Below are 15,074 nucleotides of genomic sequence, written 5' to 3' on the forward strand. Positions count from 1 at the left end.
CAGCTTGATAGGTTGAGTGCGGGGGAAACGCCCCGCGGTAGGATATAAGGGTAATTTGTATTTTGTTAGGATTATGATTTGATAATCTTGTAATTTAATCCGGATAGGATTTGTATCCGGATAGGTTTAAAATATGGATATGTTTAGAATCCAGATAGGGTTAGGATCCAAATAGATTTGTATTTGGATAAATTTAGGTTTTTTACCTATAAATATTTGTAACCCTAGTCTTTTGTCTCAACTGTGAGGAGAGACAAGTGAATAAGAGGATTACGGCTGCTCCACTCCCGAGGATGTAGGCACATTGCCGAACCTTGTAAATCTTATGTGCTTTTATTTATCTCATTGCTCTCTTGATTTCCCCTGCGGATCCTCTATTTTACCTAACTATTTTCCTATCAGAGGCCGCTTGTGTTCGGGACAGGGTTGAACTGAAATAGCTTTTGGTGGTGCAGGAGACGGAGATTTATAGTAGTGGGGTGCCGGAGGTTTTATCCAATCTCGACCAGAGGAGGAGGAGCTGATGATCTCTTGCTTTCGCTAAACCTCCTTTGCTAATAATAAGGTGCGCGACATCATGTTTTCCGACTTCTTGATCTTGTTGCAGTAGACTATAACCACTCCTCGAACAATGGCAGGGAAGAACTAATAAACTCACTCCGAAAACAAGCATCATAAATTGATGAGAAGGTAAGTACTCCATTGCTGAAGCTAATTGGTTTGTTTTTAATACCACTTATAAGCTCTCTTTTAGGGTTCTTATAGATATTAAGTGAATGAAGCTTCTTTGCATTTGTTTACATTAATGAATGGTTTACTGCATTGCATGACTCCATCATGTGAACAGGCATAATTCTCCCCATCATAATTCAGTCTTCATCTACTCTGATTGAATTCATGGTCCAAATTGTGTTTAGATTAATAGATGATAGATGAAGACAAGTAGAAGAAATTGCTGTTTTACCTCAAAAGGGCAAACACACTTGAGTTTCAGTAATTTTGCTTTGAAGATTCAAGAAGTGGTTGGCATTGCTTTTATGATGGCACAATTCCGTAAATGTGACAACTCATAATAAATTGAAATCTTTTTTGGTAATTGTCCCCCATTTTTTATCTATATATATCCTTGAAAAAAAGGTTAAAAACGATGTACATATCTTGTGCATTATTTACATGAATATATAAAAAATAAAATTAAAATTAAATTAATGCCATCTCCATCCTTAACCAATTAATTATTGATTGGACTATTTCAAATCCAACTTAAATCTGATTTTTATTCTTGTGTGGGGATGCGCATATAATTCTTTTCACTCACAAACTTTTTTTTTTTGTCACCACAAGGAAAATCCTATATTTGCACGTAAAAATTAGTACGGAAAAAAAATTGTGACAAAATGTCACAATATTTGATACGAAACTAACTACCTGTGTCAAATACTCCTTCCGTTCTTTTTTAGTTGTAACATTTTAGAGCTCTTCTATATTCCTTGTTACTTGTCACATTGGAAACTTTGTGCAACATTAAATAATTTTTTCCAAATTTACACTTTAATTTAATGTACTTGTACAATTTTCAATTGATCAAAATCAACTAAGCATTAAATTATATTCTCCACTAGTGGGGTTTTAAATAGATATGATTTTGGAAAGTAATGGATTTTTTTATAAAATATAGATAATCAACTAATTTTAACTATTTTTTCTTAATCGGTGTGAATTAGTTAAATGTAACAACTAAAAAGGAACGGAGGGAGTATATAATTTTTTTTAAGATATTTTTTTAATTCTGTTCCAAATACCGTGCCAAATATACAAATTTGATAAATTTAGCACGACAGTGCTAATTGCAGTGCTAAACATATTTTTTATTTTAAAATAATTTATTAATATCATGGCAAATATCGTGCCAAAAACCTATATATAATAATATATTAATATCGTGTCGAATGTCGTTCCAAATTACAAATATAATAGTATATTAATACCGTGCCAAATACCGTGTCAATAAATGAAAATATAATACTCCCTTCGTTCCTTTTTATCTGTCGTGAATAACCGAATCTCACATACCAAGAAAGTTGGTTATTTCACATAATTTAATAAAAAAATTAGTTATCTTTTCAAAATTACCCATAATTTATATCTTCACATTTCTCTCTCATATAAAATTTCAAGAAGAGAATTGAATAGAGTGTTAGGGTAACTTTGGAAAACAAAATAATAAATGTTTCTTGATGTTAAAAAATGACAGATATAAAGGAACATGGGTTTATGACAGATAAAAAGGAACGGAGGGAATAATATATTTATACTGTACCAAATACCGTGCTAAAAATATAAATATATTAATATATTAATACCATACCAAATAACATGCCAAAAAACAAAAATATAATAATATATTTATACCATGCCAAATAACATGCCAAAAAACAAAAATATAATAATATATTTATATCGTGCCAAATATTGTGCCAAAAATATAAATATATTAATATATTAATACCGTGCCAAATACCATCCCAAAAATATAAATATAATAATATATTAATATTGTGCCAAATACTGTGTCAAATATAAATATAATAATATATTAATCTTGTGTCAAATACCTTACCAAAATTATAACTATGTTTATTTTAAAAATTAGACAGGTAAAAGAAAAAAAACCTTGTGTGTGGGATGGTTCTCTCCTCATTGTCAATATGTGTATGTATACATGCACATGTCATGACAACCGTAAGTTAAAGGCTAAACTATCTGCACTTCATCACAGAATCCCGATCTCGATGCAAATGAATACATGAATTTCCAAAGGTTTAATCACTGAATTAGTCCCTGTACTTTTCTCTTTCTTCCCTTTTGATCCCTGCACTCCAGATTCCTCACATTAGGTCCCTGTACTTTTGAAATCAGGTAAATCAAGTCCAATGGCAGACCAGCGTCAATTCTTCCGTCTCTTGAAGCTGGCGTGGCATATAAAATGAATAAAAAAATATTAAAATAATAATAAATGTTAAAAAAACTGAAAAATAGTTTTAAACGGGTTAGGATCCGATAGCCCGGATCCAAACTTAAAACAATCACTTAAACAAAAAAAAACCCACTCCCTCCTTCTTATTCTCTTCCACCATCGTCTTCCTTCGTCGTTGAGACAGCTGTTGCAGCTCAAGTATTGTGCATTCCTCCTCTGTGTCCATCTTCCTTCTTAGCATCATTTTTCACTGTTGTGATCGCTACCGGTGCTCAAGTATTGTGTCCTCCTTCTCTGTATCCATCTTCCTCCTCAAAGATCATCCTTCACGTTCGCGATCGACTGCCAGGAGCTCTAAAGTATTGAGCCTTTTTCTTTTATATCCATCTTCCTACTCAATATCAAGCTTGACCACATCTTTGCCTGACCTCAAGTCAGCCAAAGCTTAAGTATTGTGCCTTCCTCTTCCGTGACCATCTTCCTCCCTCAACGTCGAGCTTGGACCACATCTTTCGCCCTAGCTTAAGCCTTGCAAATATGTTCACATCGATGGTAGGGCTTAGTTCTCTCAAGCAAAGCACGGTTGAGCAAAGCTAGGAAGTTTGCTAATGATGGATTAATGTGTTTTGGTATTAAAAAAATAAAATCAGTATAATAAATAAGGAAAATCAGTTCAATTTGTTAGTTTATATAATGGTAGAGCTCCTAGTTCCTTCAAGTGAATAAATCATTTCTGAATTGATTAACAATGAAATTACAAACAACATTCATTTCTGAATTGCTTGACAATGACACTAGAAACACTACATTCATTTCTAAATTGCTTAACGACATAATTATACAATAATTGATTTACAATAGTATTTTCAATTTTTTAACAAAGATCCACCATAAACTTGCAAAATTGTATTGACCAATTAAATGTGACAAAATACTGAACAAGGTTCATACAAAGGTCAATTAACCAAAAAACCCATTGAGAAACTTAACAAGAGAATTAATTTCTGGAATTCAGTCTATAGGTGAAACATAACAAGAACCACCGGGAAAACAAGACAAAAATGAGAAGTCACCACTATAGACAACCTTTCCTAGAGAATTAATTTCTAAAAATTCGATCATGCAAGCCTTTGATTAGCTTCATTGTAGGCTCTGTAGTGCTAGCATGAGTTGAAAAAACAGTGGAATTCTATATCTCAGAATGGAGGGGATTCCATAGATGTACAACTTTGTTGAGCCAATTTTGCATTATTTTCTCTCGTGTTTCTATGTCTTCGCTCTCGCAATCAAACCCAATGAATAACAATATTAAACATAACAACTTGTATAATGAAAATGTATACTCACCAACAATTCAGAGGCAGTAATGAATGCAGAGCCATATCTTACTTCTCTCCCAACAATAATTCCTCCACTATGATTCTGCACTAACAAAGATAATAACACAATTAACTATATTAGGATATAGAAGGGGTTTTTTTATGCATAATCATGAGAGTTTTAGACTTCCTTACTTTGAATGTTTGCATTGGACCACTAATGCTAGAAGAATAACACTTGCCTTGGTTCTTTTCCCTCTTGAAGAACCTTCATTTCCTGTTGAAATTGTCTCATTCTGGGGGCCAGCCTAAGGGTTGGTAGCCTACATACAAACATCCATATTTGTTTGCAAGTAAACAAATCAATAATGTGGTAATAATCAATTAATAAGCAATCGACAATAAACTTACAACATTTGTTCTTTGTGCACAACGGGCCTTATTGTGCCCTTTTGTATGGCAAATGCTGCATGTCATGACCCTCCCTTCTCTTGAAATATTAGTTTTGCTTTTATTTCTTGGTTCCATTGGTTCTCTTCTCCTCTTTGTAGCAGGCCTTCTGGGCATTTTCTTCACGATGGGTGGAAGCAATGGACCTTCCTCACTTGTCGCCCAAAAGGCTCTTCCTCTAAGTGGATTGACTGGGAATTGATAAGCCTTGAGGTATGTCTCCTTCTTGAACCAATGAGCAATATATTCCAATGGATCTAAGCCTTGAAAAGCAAGTGCTGCGAGGGCATGCTGACAAGGAATTCCTGTCTTGTCCCACTTCCCGCAAGAACAACTATGGTTTTCCAATAACACAACATAACCTTCCCTAGCATGAAAGAACAAATTATCCCAGAATACCTCATGCTTTGCCCCTCCACTCCACTCTACCTGCCATTTTCCACTTTTTGCCCTTTCTTTTTCAATCCTTGCACAAATCCTAGGGCCACAACTACTTTTCCATTTGGCAGTGTTTTCTCTTTTGACAACTATTCTTGTCATGCAATACTGTCTAATGTCCTCCAACATTGTGATAATTGCCTTGTGCCTAGCTTCAAGTATAACTCCATTGAAAGTCTCGCACATATTGTTGTCGATGACTTCACATTTGACCACATCATTAAAGAATGCACAACACCAGCCTTCAATGGGCCAATTCTCCAATAAATCCTCTACAGCACTTGTCCCCTCCTTCAGGCCTCTCATCCTATCTAAGTGCATGAGCATGTCAACCTTGTTTGTTGACCTAGAAGTGTTCCAAAATTGCAATTGGATTTCTTTACCGGCATGTCTTTTGCCCCATCTTGCATATACGTGCCTCGCACACATTCTATGTTTGATTAATGGCAATAGATCCCTCACAGTATGGATGATTCTCTTTAAAAAATAAACAAGGCAGAATGTGCAGGTCAATAATGAAAACACAATGACAAAATAAATATATTAACATGAATATCAAATCCATAGCTATTATATACCTTTTGCATATCACTAATGAGTGACCAGCCAAGGCCATCCCCAAGTCGTAGATCAGAACTTAGATGCTGAATAAACCAGACCCAACTCTCAGTTGTCTCCTTCTCAACAACAACCCATGCCACTGGGAACATCTGGTTGTTGCCATCTCTCCCCACTGCCACTAGTAGCATCCCCTTCACCAATCCTTTTAAAAAACACCAATCTATGCCTATGATATTTCTACAACCAGCCATAAAACCTTCTCTAATTGGTGTTAGGCAAATATAAATCCTCTGGGAAATAGGATATTGTAATCCTTCTTGTCTTTTGGATACAACAGTTACAGTACTCTCAGGATTGGCTTCTTTTAATTCCAGAACATAACTATTTAACACCAAAAAGTCCTCCTTGAATTGCTTCTCCAATTTCCGCAGAACAATTGCCTTTGCATTTCTACAGACCTTATCAGAGATGAACACGCCCAACTCTTTTCTCACCATGGCCTTCAAGTGCCTAGGTTTTATAAACGGCATGCCATTTATGACATCAAAGAATTTGTTTGCAATAACTTTTCCTGTTGCCCTCCTATTTTTAAAAGTCCCTACTAGGCATGAATGTTCTGCAATATACTTCTTCACTACATACATCTTCTGTCCCAATCGCACCATGAACAAAAACCACCCATTTGCATCCTTTTTGCAAAGACATTTTGCCCTAACCCTTGTCCCATCATTCTTCACATACCTGAAAAGCAAAACCCTTTCCTAATGGAAAAATTGGACAAAGCTCATGTTTAAATGATTTCAGATCGTCAAACCTCAAGTCTAAGTAGAAGTCTTCCAATTGGGTATTAGGACCATAATAATTATTACTTGACTTGTGCCTCTTGGCATCATCTACCTCTGACCCCCCACTTGTGTCTTCATAGCTACCTGGATTTGAAGAATCCAAGTAGTCACTATCATAACCGATAACTTTTCCAGTGTCAATAACTTGGACTCCTAAAGTTGTTCTATTAAGGCCTTCTTCATCATTACTTGGTTGTCCCAAATTTCCTTCTTCAGCATCACCTTGGTCATCATTCCCCTTGCTAATGTCTTCTCCATCTGCACATATCTCCTAACTTTACCCCTAGCTTCTGTGGTTTCCTCATCTTCCTCTGAATTATCTTCTACAAGAGAGACATCTACTAATCCTTCTTCCAAATCTTTGCTAGAGTCACTTAGCTCTCCACCATCAATCACATTCTGGTCATCACTCAACACATCAAATTCACTAGCAAACAATAAGATTTCTGGCAGGTCCATGGCATGCCTAACCTCAACAAGTCAGATTTCTGGCAGGTGTAATTCAACTTAAATTTACTTTAATTGCTGTAGAAAATTCACAGGCCAACAAATGAGGTAAAAAGAAAAGCACAAAGGATGTCAAAGGTAAACATGACAAATTGAAACTCACAGAGAAGCAGTTGTCATTAATGTGATTAGAAACTAAGAGAATGAAATTGCATTTGACCTTGAAAGTGTTCCAGCACAACATTTAATGAATAAAATATTTTGGAGGCAAAATGGTTGGTGAATGAAGTTTTCCTTTTTATTTTTTCTGAGTTACCGGCAGGGATTTGCATAACAATTTACCCAAATGAAAGAATTGTGATTAGAAATTTTTTTTTTTCAATTCACAATCTAACACAAAATTTTTCAAGTAGCAATACTTCTTACATAGCAATTGTTCATGCTTTATAGTTCCCATCCAAAACATATGCATCATATCAACACATACAGAACAATATGAAGATCACCATGGGCATCCAGCATAAAATAAATGAAAACTATTTGTTCCTTGAAACCAATTAGGTAGGTATGACTTTTAATGGTATTAGAATTAACAACCTAACAGTAAAAAACACTTTTTTATTTTTTAGAAGAATTCAACCCTTGAAGAATGACAACAAATTAAGATGAGGCATGAGATAAGATGCAAGGAATTAAAATTGTCAACAAGAAAATTCCATCAAAGCACAACATCATAATGGAAAAAAAAACTTATAAATTAGCCTAAACAACAATCAAATTAACTAAAAGAGAGGCAGTACATGGAGCAGAAATCCATGAAGATCAACCAAAATTAACTAGAAGAAAAGTAGTGCTTGGCTAGGAGCTGAAAACAAACCAAGGAAAAATAGAAGTCAGCAACGAATCAAAGGAAATAAAGATCAATTCCATGAAGAGCCATCAAACAAACCTCCGGCTTTGAGGATACTATGATGGCCACAGTGGCGCAAGTGGAGGAGCTCATTTAGATTGGAATACAACGGTGGCCTCGATGGAGAAAGAAGCACTTGGCGAAAGGTTTAGGGATTGTTAGGGATGATGACCAGAATTGGGAAAGTAGGGTGTTTTAAGTTTGGATCCGGGCTATCGGATCCTAACCTGTTTAAAAATTTTTTTCAAATTTTTTTTTAAAACATTTATTATTATTTTAATATTTTTTTATTCATTTTATATGCCACGTCAGCTTCAAGAGACGGAAGAATTGACGCCGGTCTGCCATTGGACTTGATTTACCTAATTTCAAAAGTACAGGGACCTAATGTGAGGAATCTGGAGTGCAGGGATCAAAAGGGAAGAAAGAGAAAAGTACAGGGACTAATTCAGTGATTAAACCATTTCCAAATGAATCTATCAACACTTCATCACAGAATCCCGATCTCGGTGCAAACACACCACCGATTAAATAAATTTTCTTTCCATTTTCTCCCCTTCCTCTTCTGGGAGAAAACGAGAAAATTTTTTTTGTCTTCTATTTTTTTATTTTTTTTAATTATTAAATAAGAAAATGGGAGATACTCTCCAGTTTTTTATTTTTTTAAATAAAAATAAAAAGTGGAAAACGGGTTTTAAATAAAAAAAAAGTAGAAAACGGGACTCTGTCTCCCGTTTTCCACCGCTTTTTCATAAAGAATATATATAATATGTACTTATCTATATAAACCACTAACAGCTTAAAAAAACCCTCCAACGACCATATTAACGCTTTACTAACGGATATAAATATTTCCGTTGAATTATTTTATTATTATTATTTCTTATATAATACCCATTTTCCACTTCAAACTATCTCCCCATCCATGCTCATTTTTTTCTATTTTAATCTTATTTCTCCCATTACTTTTCACTGACCGATGCAGATTTAATTGTTCTACTTTGTGCTAATTACCGACCAGTGCAGGTTTGACATACCTACTTTTGTGCTGATAATTGATCGGTACAGGTTTGACCGTTCTACTTTGTACTAAGTACTTACCATTGCAGGTTTGACCATCCTAATTTGTACTAATTAATTACCGGTGCAACTTTGACCGTTTTATTTCTAATATTTTTCGGGATTTGTAGTTTTTTTTAAATAAAATGGGATTTGTAGTTTTTTTAAAATAAAATATATATATATCAACAATTATTTTTTAGTTAAAAAATTAATTATATAAAAAAGAATATAATTAAGTTTTTTTTTTAAAAAAAATGAGAAAACGGGAGTTAATCTCCCGTTTTTATTTTTTTATAAAAAAAAATTATAAAAATCAAGAAAACGGGAGAATTAAATAAGTTGAAAACGGAAAAGATTTCCCGTTTCCTCTGCGTATTTTTGTAAATAATCTCAAACATACGTAATTTAGGAAATATTTTATTTTTAATATTAAAAAAAACCTCCGCTTCCCAAACAATCATAATTTAGTAAATATTTTTTTTAAAAAAAGCCTCCCCCTTCTCTCTTTCTGAAACCCTTTTGAGAAAGTTCGAAGAGCTTCTTGTTTGTCGTAAATCCTCCCATTCATGTGCTGCTTTGGATCTCCATCTTCTTCCGATCTCGTCGTCTCTCTTCATCTTGGAGTTGATTGGATCTCGATTTGTGAAAACCTTGAAGTTTGCGCTTGATCGAGGTATCTTTATTTGGTTTTTTCATCGATTGAATTGTTCTAGGGCTTCAGTTTGATGCATTAAGGTGTTTGATCTCGTGTTTTGATGTGTTTATCATGATTTGTGGTATTTAGGGTTGGAATTTGTTAAGAGCTCAAATTCTTGCTCCTTCATGCCCCTTAATTTACATAGCCACATCCCTCCAGCCGCTCATACAAAAAGCACAAAAAGAAAGGAGCAAGACTTCTTTCCACCGAAGCCGCCTCAACATTAATTGAGAGGTAATTTTCTTTGTTCACTATGCCTTGCAATGAGGAAAAATAATTAATGTACATTTACATGAGATGATAGGTGTATATATATATATATATACACATATATAATATGATATACATATATAAAGAATGGTTAGCTAGAATAGATGAGGATTGACTGTGATAGTAATGGTGTTAAATATATATATATATATATATATATATATATAATTTTTTTTGAAGAAATCATTGTTTTTTGCTTACCACCTTGACAGAAACTAGAATTCAGATGTACTCATATGTATATATATATATATATATATTCTTGTGAAACCTGCAGGCTAACTAGAATGAGTTACTAAGTTAATTGTTAACTTGATGATATTGAGGTTTCATTGGAGTTTTATTGTTTTAACTGGTTCTACATGCTTAACAATTTAATTGATGATATTAAAATTAGGAGTTTTGATTTCAAGGTCTGATTATGGTGTGTGTTTGTTCTCAAATTCTAGGTCCTCGCATTGGTTACTTACCTTTGTTGGTACCTCTTTTGAAACCCTATTTTACTAGTATGCTTCCTCTGGGCGTTGACACTTATGAATGATTGGGATTGTTTCATTTAATTAAAGCTTTTGAAACCTTATCAAGCAATGACTGATTGGGATTATTTCATTTAATTAATGCTTTCAAGTACACTTGTGAATTTGATTTCTTTGGTACTGAGTCATGGCGTATCAGTTTCTAGTCTTAGCAGGTAATATGCTGCATGGATTTAAGTTGTATACTATAGGTTGAAAAGGTTTTAACAGTAATTTAGGATTTAATCAATTAAAAAATATTGAAATCGCAGTAAAACTTGGGGCACACTTATTAAACTTGGGGTATGGAAGAATTCAGGTAAATTGCAGTTTCCAATCTTCTGCACTCGTGCACATCAGAAATAATTAAACTGCATCTGGATGATGATTACCAGAAAATCATGTTATCAGTTTGAATTTTTTTCTTAAATTTAATTATTACTATTGTTATTATTTTGGCAGGAAAACTTCAAAAATAGAGAATAAAGGATATACAGGTCAATCATTTCACTTTTTATAGGTTTGCAATAGTGAATTCTTCTGTATTTTCTCTATATATGTGTAAGCTCTATATATTGAAGCTAAATTACTATACTAAGTTTTAACATCTTTGACATGCACCAGGATTGTCAACAACAATAACTTCAATGGAAGCATTCCTTCAACACTGAACCTAGTGCCGACATTAGCAGCTTTGTAAGTTTATCTAAAGAGAAATTAACAAATGCAATTCATTGAGATTTACTACTTGAAACATTCTAACAGGCGTCTTGACTGAAATAAATTAACCAGGCCAGTACCTCCCACCCTTAACAGCCTTGCTAGCATCAAGGAACTGTGAGAAGGAATATTTTTGTTGAAAACTTTATAATGTTTCATGTAAATAGTATATGATCAGTGATCATTGTTTCCATTTAATGTATTTATCGAATAATAAGTTAACTGGTCCCTTGCCAAACTTAACTAGAATGAATGCACTCTCTTATCTGTAAGTGCTAGATTTTCAGTGATTTCTGAATCACTTTGCTGATTTTTTTTAATAATCGGTTTTTTTTGCTTTCAGGGACTTGAGTAACAATTCCTTTGGTGCATCAGATGTGCCTCCATGGTTCTCAACCTTGCCATCTTTGACAACACTGTACATCACTCTCTCTTTCTCTGGATTATTCATTCAACTTAATATTTCTAATGTGCATATGTTTAAACTGCAGATTACTCGAAAAAACACATGTTCAAGGCCAGGTACCAGCACAACTATATAGTTTTTCACCATTACAGACTGCGCAAGTCTTGGTCTTCTTCGAATGTTCATTTATCTAATGAGTATAGTCTTGCATTAACTAACTACAAGGAATACAAACGGCTAAAAAATAACTCATTATCAATGCAAGTCTTGGTCTTCTTCGAATGTTCATTTATCTAATGAGTATAGTCTTGCATTAACTAACTACAACGAATACAAATAGCAAAAAATATTAAACTTGGGATTGTTCAAGGCCAGGTACCGGCACAACTATTTAGTTTTTCACCTTTTTTCACATGATATCATATCTATATTGCACGGATACAGAGAAACAAACAAAGCCAATTCACGGTGGTAACAGTACCACTAGACCCATGCATACTGTCACACATCTTGAACCCCTTATTATTATTATTATTATTATTATTATTATTATTATTATCAAGCAACAAAGTAACAAACAAACAGACAAACAGTTTGCAGAAACTAAACAGTAGCAGCAGTGTCAACCAGATCCTCAACCACAGACCACAAACCAGAGCCTGAGTTTAATAGGAAGTCAAAGAGGAGGCTAGAAGCTTCCCCAAAAGTTAATCTTCTGGTAAGTACATTGTCACCTTCCCCCAAGACATGCCTTCTCTTTCATTCCTACGATTCAAAATGCATTCAATATCTAGTCTCCTCTATTAACCAATATATATATACATGTCATACAGTTGCATATAATATCAGCAATGTTAATTGGCTATATATATATATATATGACTAATGAAGTCATAAATCTATTGAACAATTGCTTGGATGGATGATACTTATATAGACTTCACAACACCACTAATATCTTATTGCTATTTCTAGTTTAGATTCTACTTTTCGTGGGCGATGATAATGTATCATGTTTCTTTTGTCTTCTTTGTTTCATCTGTTGTACTTTTATGAATTGTTGTACTATTATTTGCTTATAATGAAGCAAATAATAAGGTCCTCGGCGATGAGGGTTGATCTTCTTGAGAGTGTTGATGAGGAAGCTGACGTTGGAGGTCGGAGGAGGGAGGTCAGTTTCAGCTACCAGAGATGGCGACCTTCAGGAAGCCAAGGCCCTCTTGGAATACAATCACAGGCTTGCCCGATATTCCACCTTTGGTGTTCGGAATTCGCCTTTGCATTATTTGGCTGCACAGGGCCACAATGAGGTTACTGATTATCAATGCTTTGTCACTATTTGGTTTGGTGTGCTAGATATGGTTTTCTTTTATTTGATGTGTTCCTTCCTTCTGCTTCCTCAGATTGTCACGCTTTTGATTGAGTCTGGTGTTGATATAAATCATCGAAATATTTGTGGTCAGGTAAAACTTTGATCTTTTCCTTGTTCTTTCCAATTCACTTGTGAATCTTATGTATGGTATGAACTCTATGCTCTTGTTTTAATTATTTTCATTGTCAGATACTGAATTTATAAGAAGACCATGTTTGCTTTCATTTGATTGAGTTCCAATAATGATACAACAATATCATGTTACTATCAGACTGCTTTAATGCAAGCATGTCAATGTGGTCACTGGGAGGTTGTTCAGACTCTAACCCTTTTCAGAGCTAGCGTAAGTGATTCTGATGAGTTATCATTATTCTTTTTGTTGATAATGCTGATGTCGAATGGCTTCTTTTATTACACTTCTCATGCAATATATGGGCATTGGATTTTAGATTAACAGAATGGATTATCCTAATGGTGGAACCGATCTCCACTTTGCAGCTCTAAATGGTCATACTCGCTGTGTTCACCTTCTACTGGTTGAGTATGTGCGGAGCATATATGATTTTTAGCATATTATGAGGATGGGGTCAGGTCAAGAGACCGCTACATCAGAATTTGATGAAGAGTATGTGGAATTCTCTGCTCCTCATCTACATCAAATTTGTTTTTGATAAATTCTTACATCACTTTCTTCTAATTTTTCCTTGGCAGTGCTCTAGTTAAGATAGTTAACAAAAAGGCAGATGGTGGCATCACTGCCCTCCACATGGCTGCACTGAATGGACATGCTGAGACTGTTCACTTACTCTTGGATCTTGGTGCATTTGTCTCTGAGGTCATAGTTGAAGATGGGACTACTATTGATCTTATAGGTTTGTATAAGGCTTTGTTGATCCTTTGAAGTTCTCATCCTCTATTTCTAATCCGTATATTTGTTCTTTCTCTTTGATTTATCAAACTGATCTTACAACCTTTTAGACATTCTTGCATGGTTGATGTTTAGGTGCTTTTTTTGCTGAAGTTAATATGTCGAATGCAGGGAAGACTATGCTAATCGACATGTTCACTGTATTAGCTTTATGTTTTATTCTCATCACTAATTGTATGTTAGATCCAAACACTTGAGTGAATTCTTTTGATGTTAAGCAGAACTAGTTCAAGTTATATATTATGAAATGTATGCAATACATTGCTTTGTAGTAGGACCGAGTTCAAGGTTTTGATTTTTATCAGCTTCTGCTTTAATTTTTTGTTAGGAATTTGAAACGAAGGCGGGTGTTTATGCTATCATTAATGCCTTTTTTTAGGTGTTTGTAATGGCTCGTGAATGGGAACTCAGTTGCTGGATCATAAGATATTGGAAATGGTCCTTGATAAGCTACAGAATATGTGGTGTTAGTATTTGAATCTGTTAATATTCTGCTGCTTTAAAATCTGATTTGTGTTGAAAGATATATATATATATATATATATATATATATATATATATATATATTTGGTTGTTTGTGTGTTGTGGCAGGAAAGACACTTATGGAGTGTTTGCAGAGCTTGTTGATCCGGAAGAGGTTTGTAGGGAAGTGTGGAGTTGTTGGTGAGTTTTGAAGGGTGTGTTGATCCTGATTTTTTGTTGGTTGTTTTATTTTTGCATCTCCCTGGTTATCAAGATGTGATTGAGTATCCATTGGTGTTTGGGACAGTAAGGAAAAAGCTTGCCTTAAAGGACTCATAGCTCTCCACCCTGAGATTAAGGAATTGCTTTACAGTTTTGTAAAAAACTCATTGCACAAGTGAGCACTAAAATAATTATTAATTCATTAGATGTTTTGTTATTAATTTCATTCAACTTCTACCTAATTTGTTGAGTTTTGTCTTTTTAAGGTTGTGATTTTAGTAAAATTTTTGTTCATTTTGCACGTAAAGTAATATAAAATATAGAATATATTTTAATAAAATTAATTATAAATTATTTTTTTTACAGAACAGACAAAAGTGTGCCGACATCTGTAACCAAAAAATTTTGTTAAAAATTGTGTCAAATACCGTGAAAAAATAGTATATAAAATCGTGCTAAAAAAACTGTACCAA

General features: G+C 34.0%; 1 protein-coding gene and 1 pseudogene across 1 annotated transcript; one reads left to right on the top strand and one right to left on the bottom strand.

Moving 5' to 3' along the window:
• Positions 1-2,826: 2,826 nt before the first annotated feature.
• LOC120274218 lies at positions 2,827-7,049 on the bottom strand. Its single transcript, XM_039280948.1, has 5 exons — positions 6,780-7,049; positions 5,763-6,506; positions 4,708-5,661; positions 4,325-4,399; positions 2,827-2,901 (listed from the first exon to the last, which is right to left on the bottom strand). The coding sequence occupies exons 1-5, from the start codon at positions 7,047-7,049 to the stop codon at positions 2,827-2,829; spliced, it is 2,118 nt and encodes a 705-aa protein (XP_039136882.1).
• A 2,440-nt stretch (positions 7,050-9,489) lies between these two features.
• Positions 9,490-14,822, top strand: LOC120280240 (annotated as a pseudogene).
• The last annotated feature ends 252 nt before the right edge of the window (positions 14,823-15,074 follow it).

Source organism: Dioscorea cayenensis, chromosome 2 (assembly GCF_009730915.1).
Source record: "Dioscorea cayenensis subsp. rotundata cultivar TDr96_F1 chromosome 2, TDr96_F1_v2_PseudoChromosome.rev07_lg8_w22 25.fasta, whole genome shotgun sequence".
Classification (NCBI taxonomy): domain Eukaryota; kingdom Viridiplantae; phylum Streptophyta; class Magnoliopsida; order Dioscoreales; family Dioscoreaceae; genus Dioscorea; species Dioscorea cayenensis.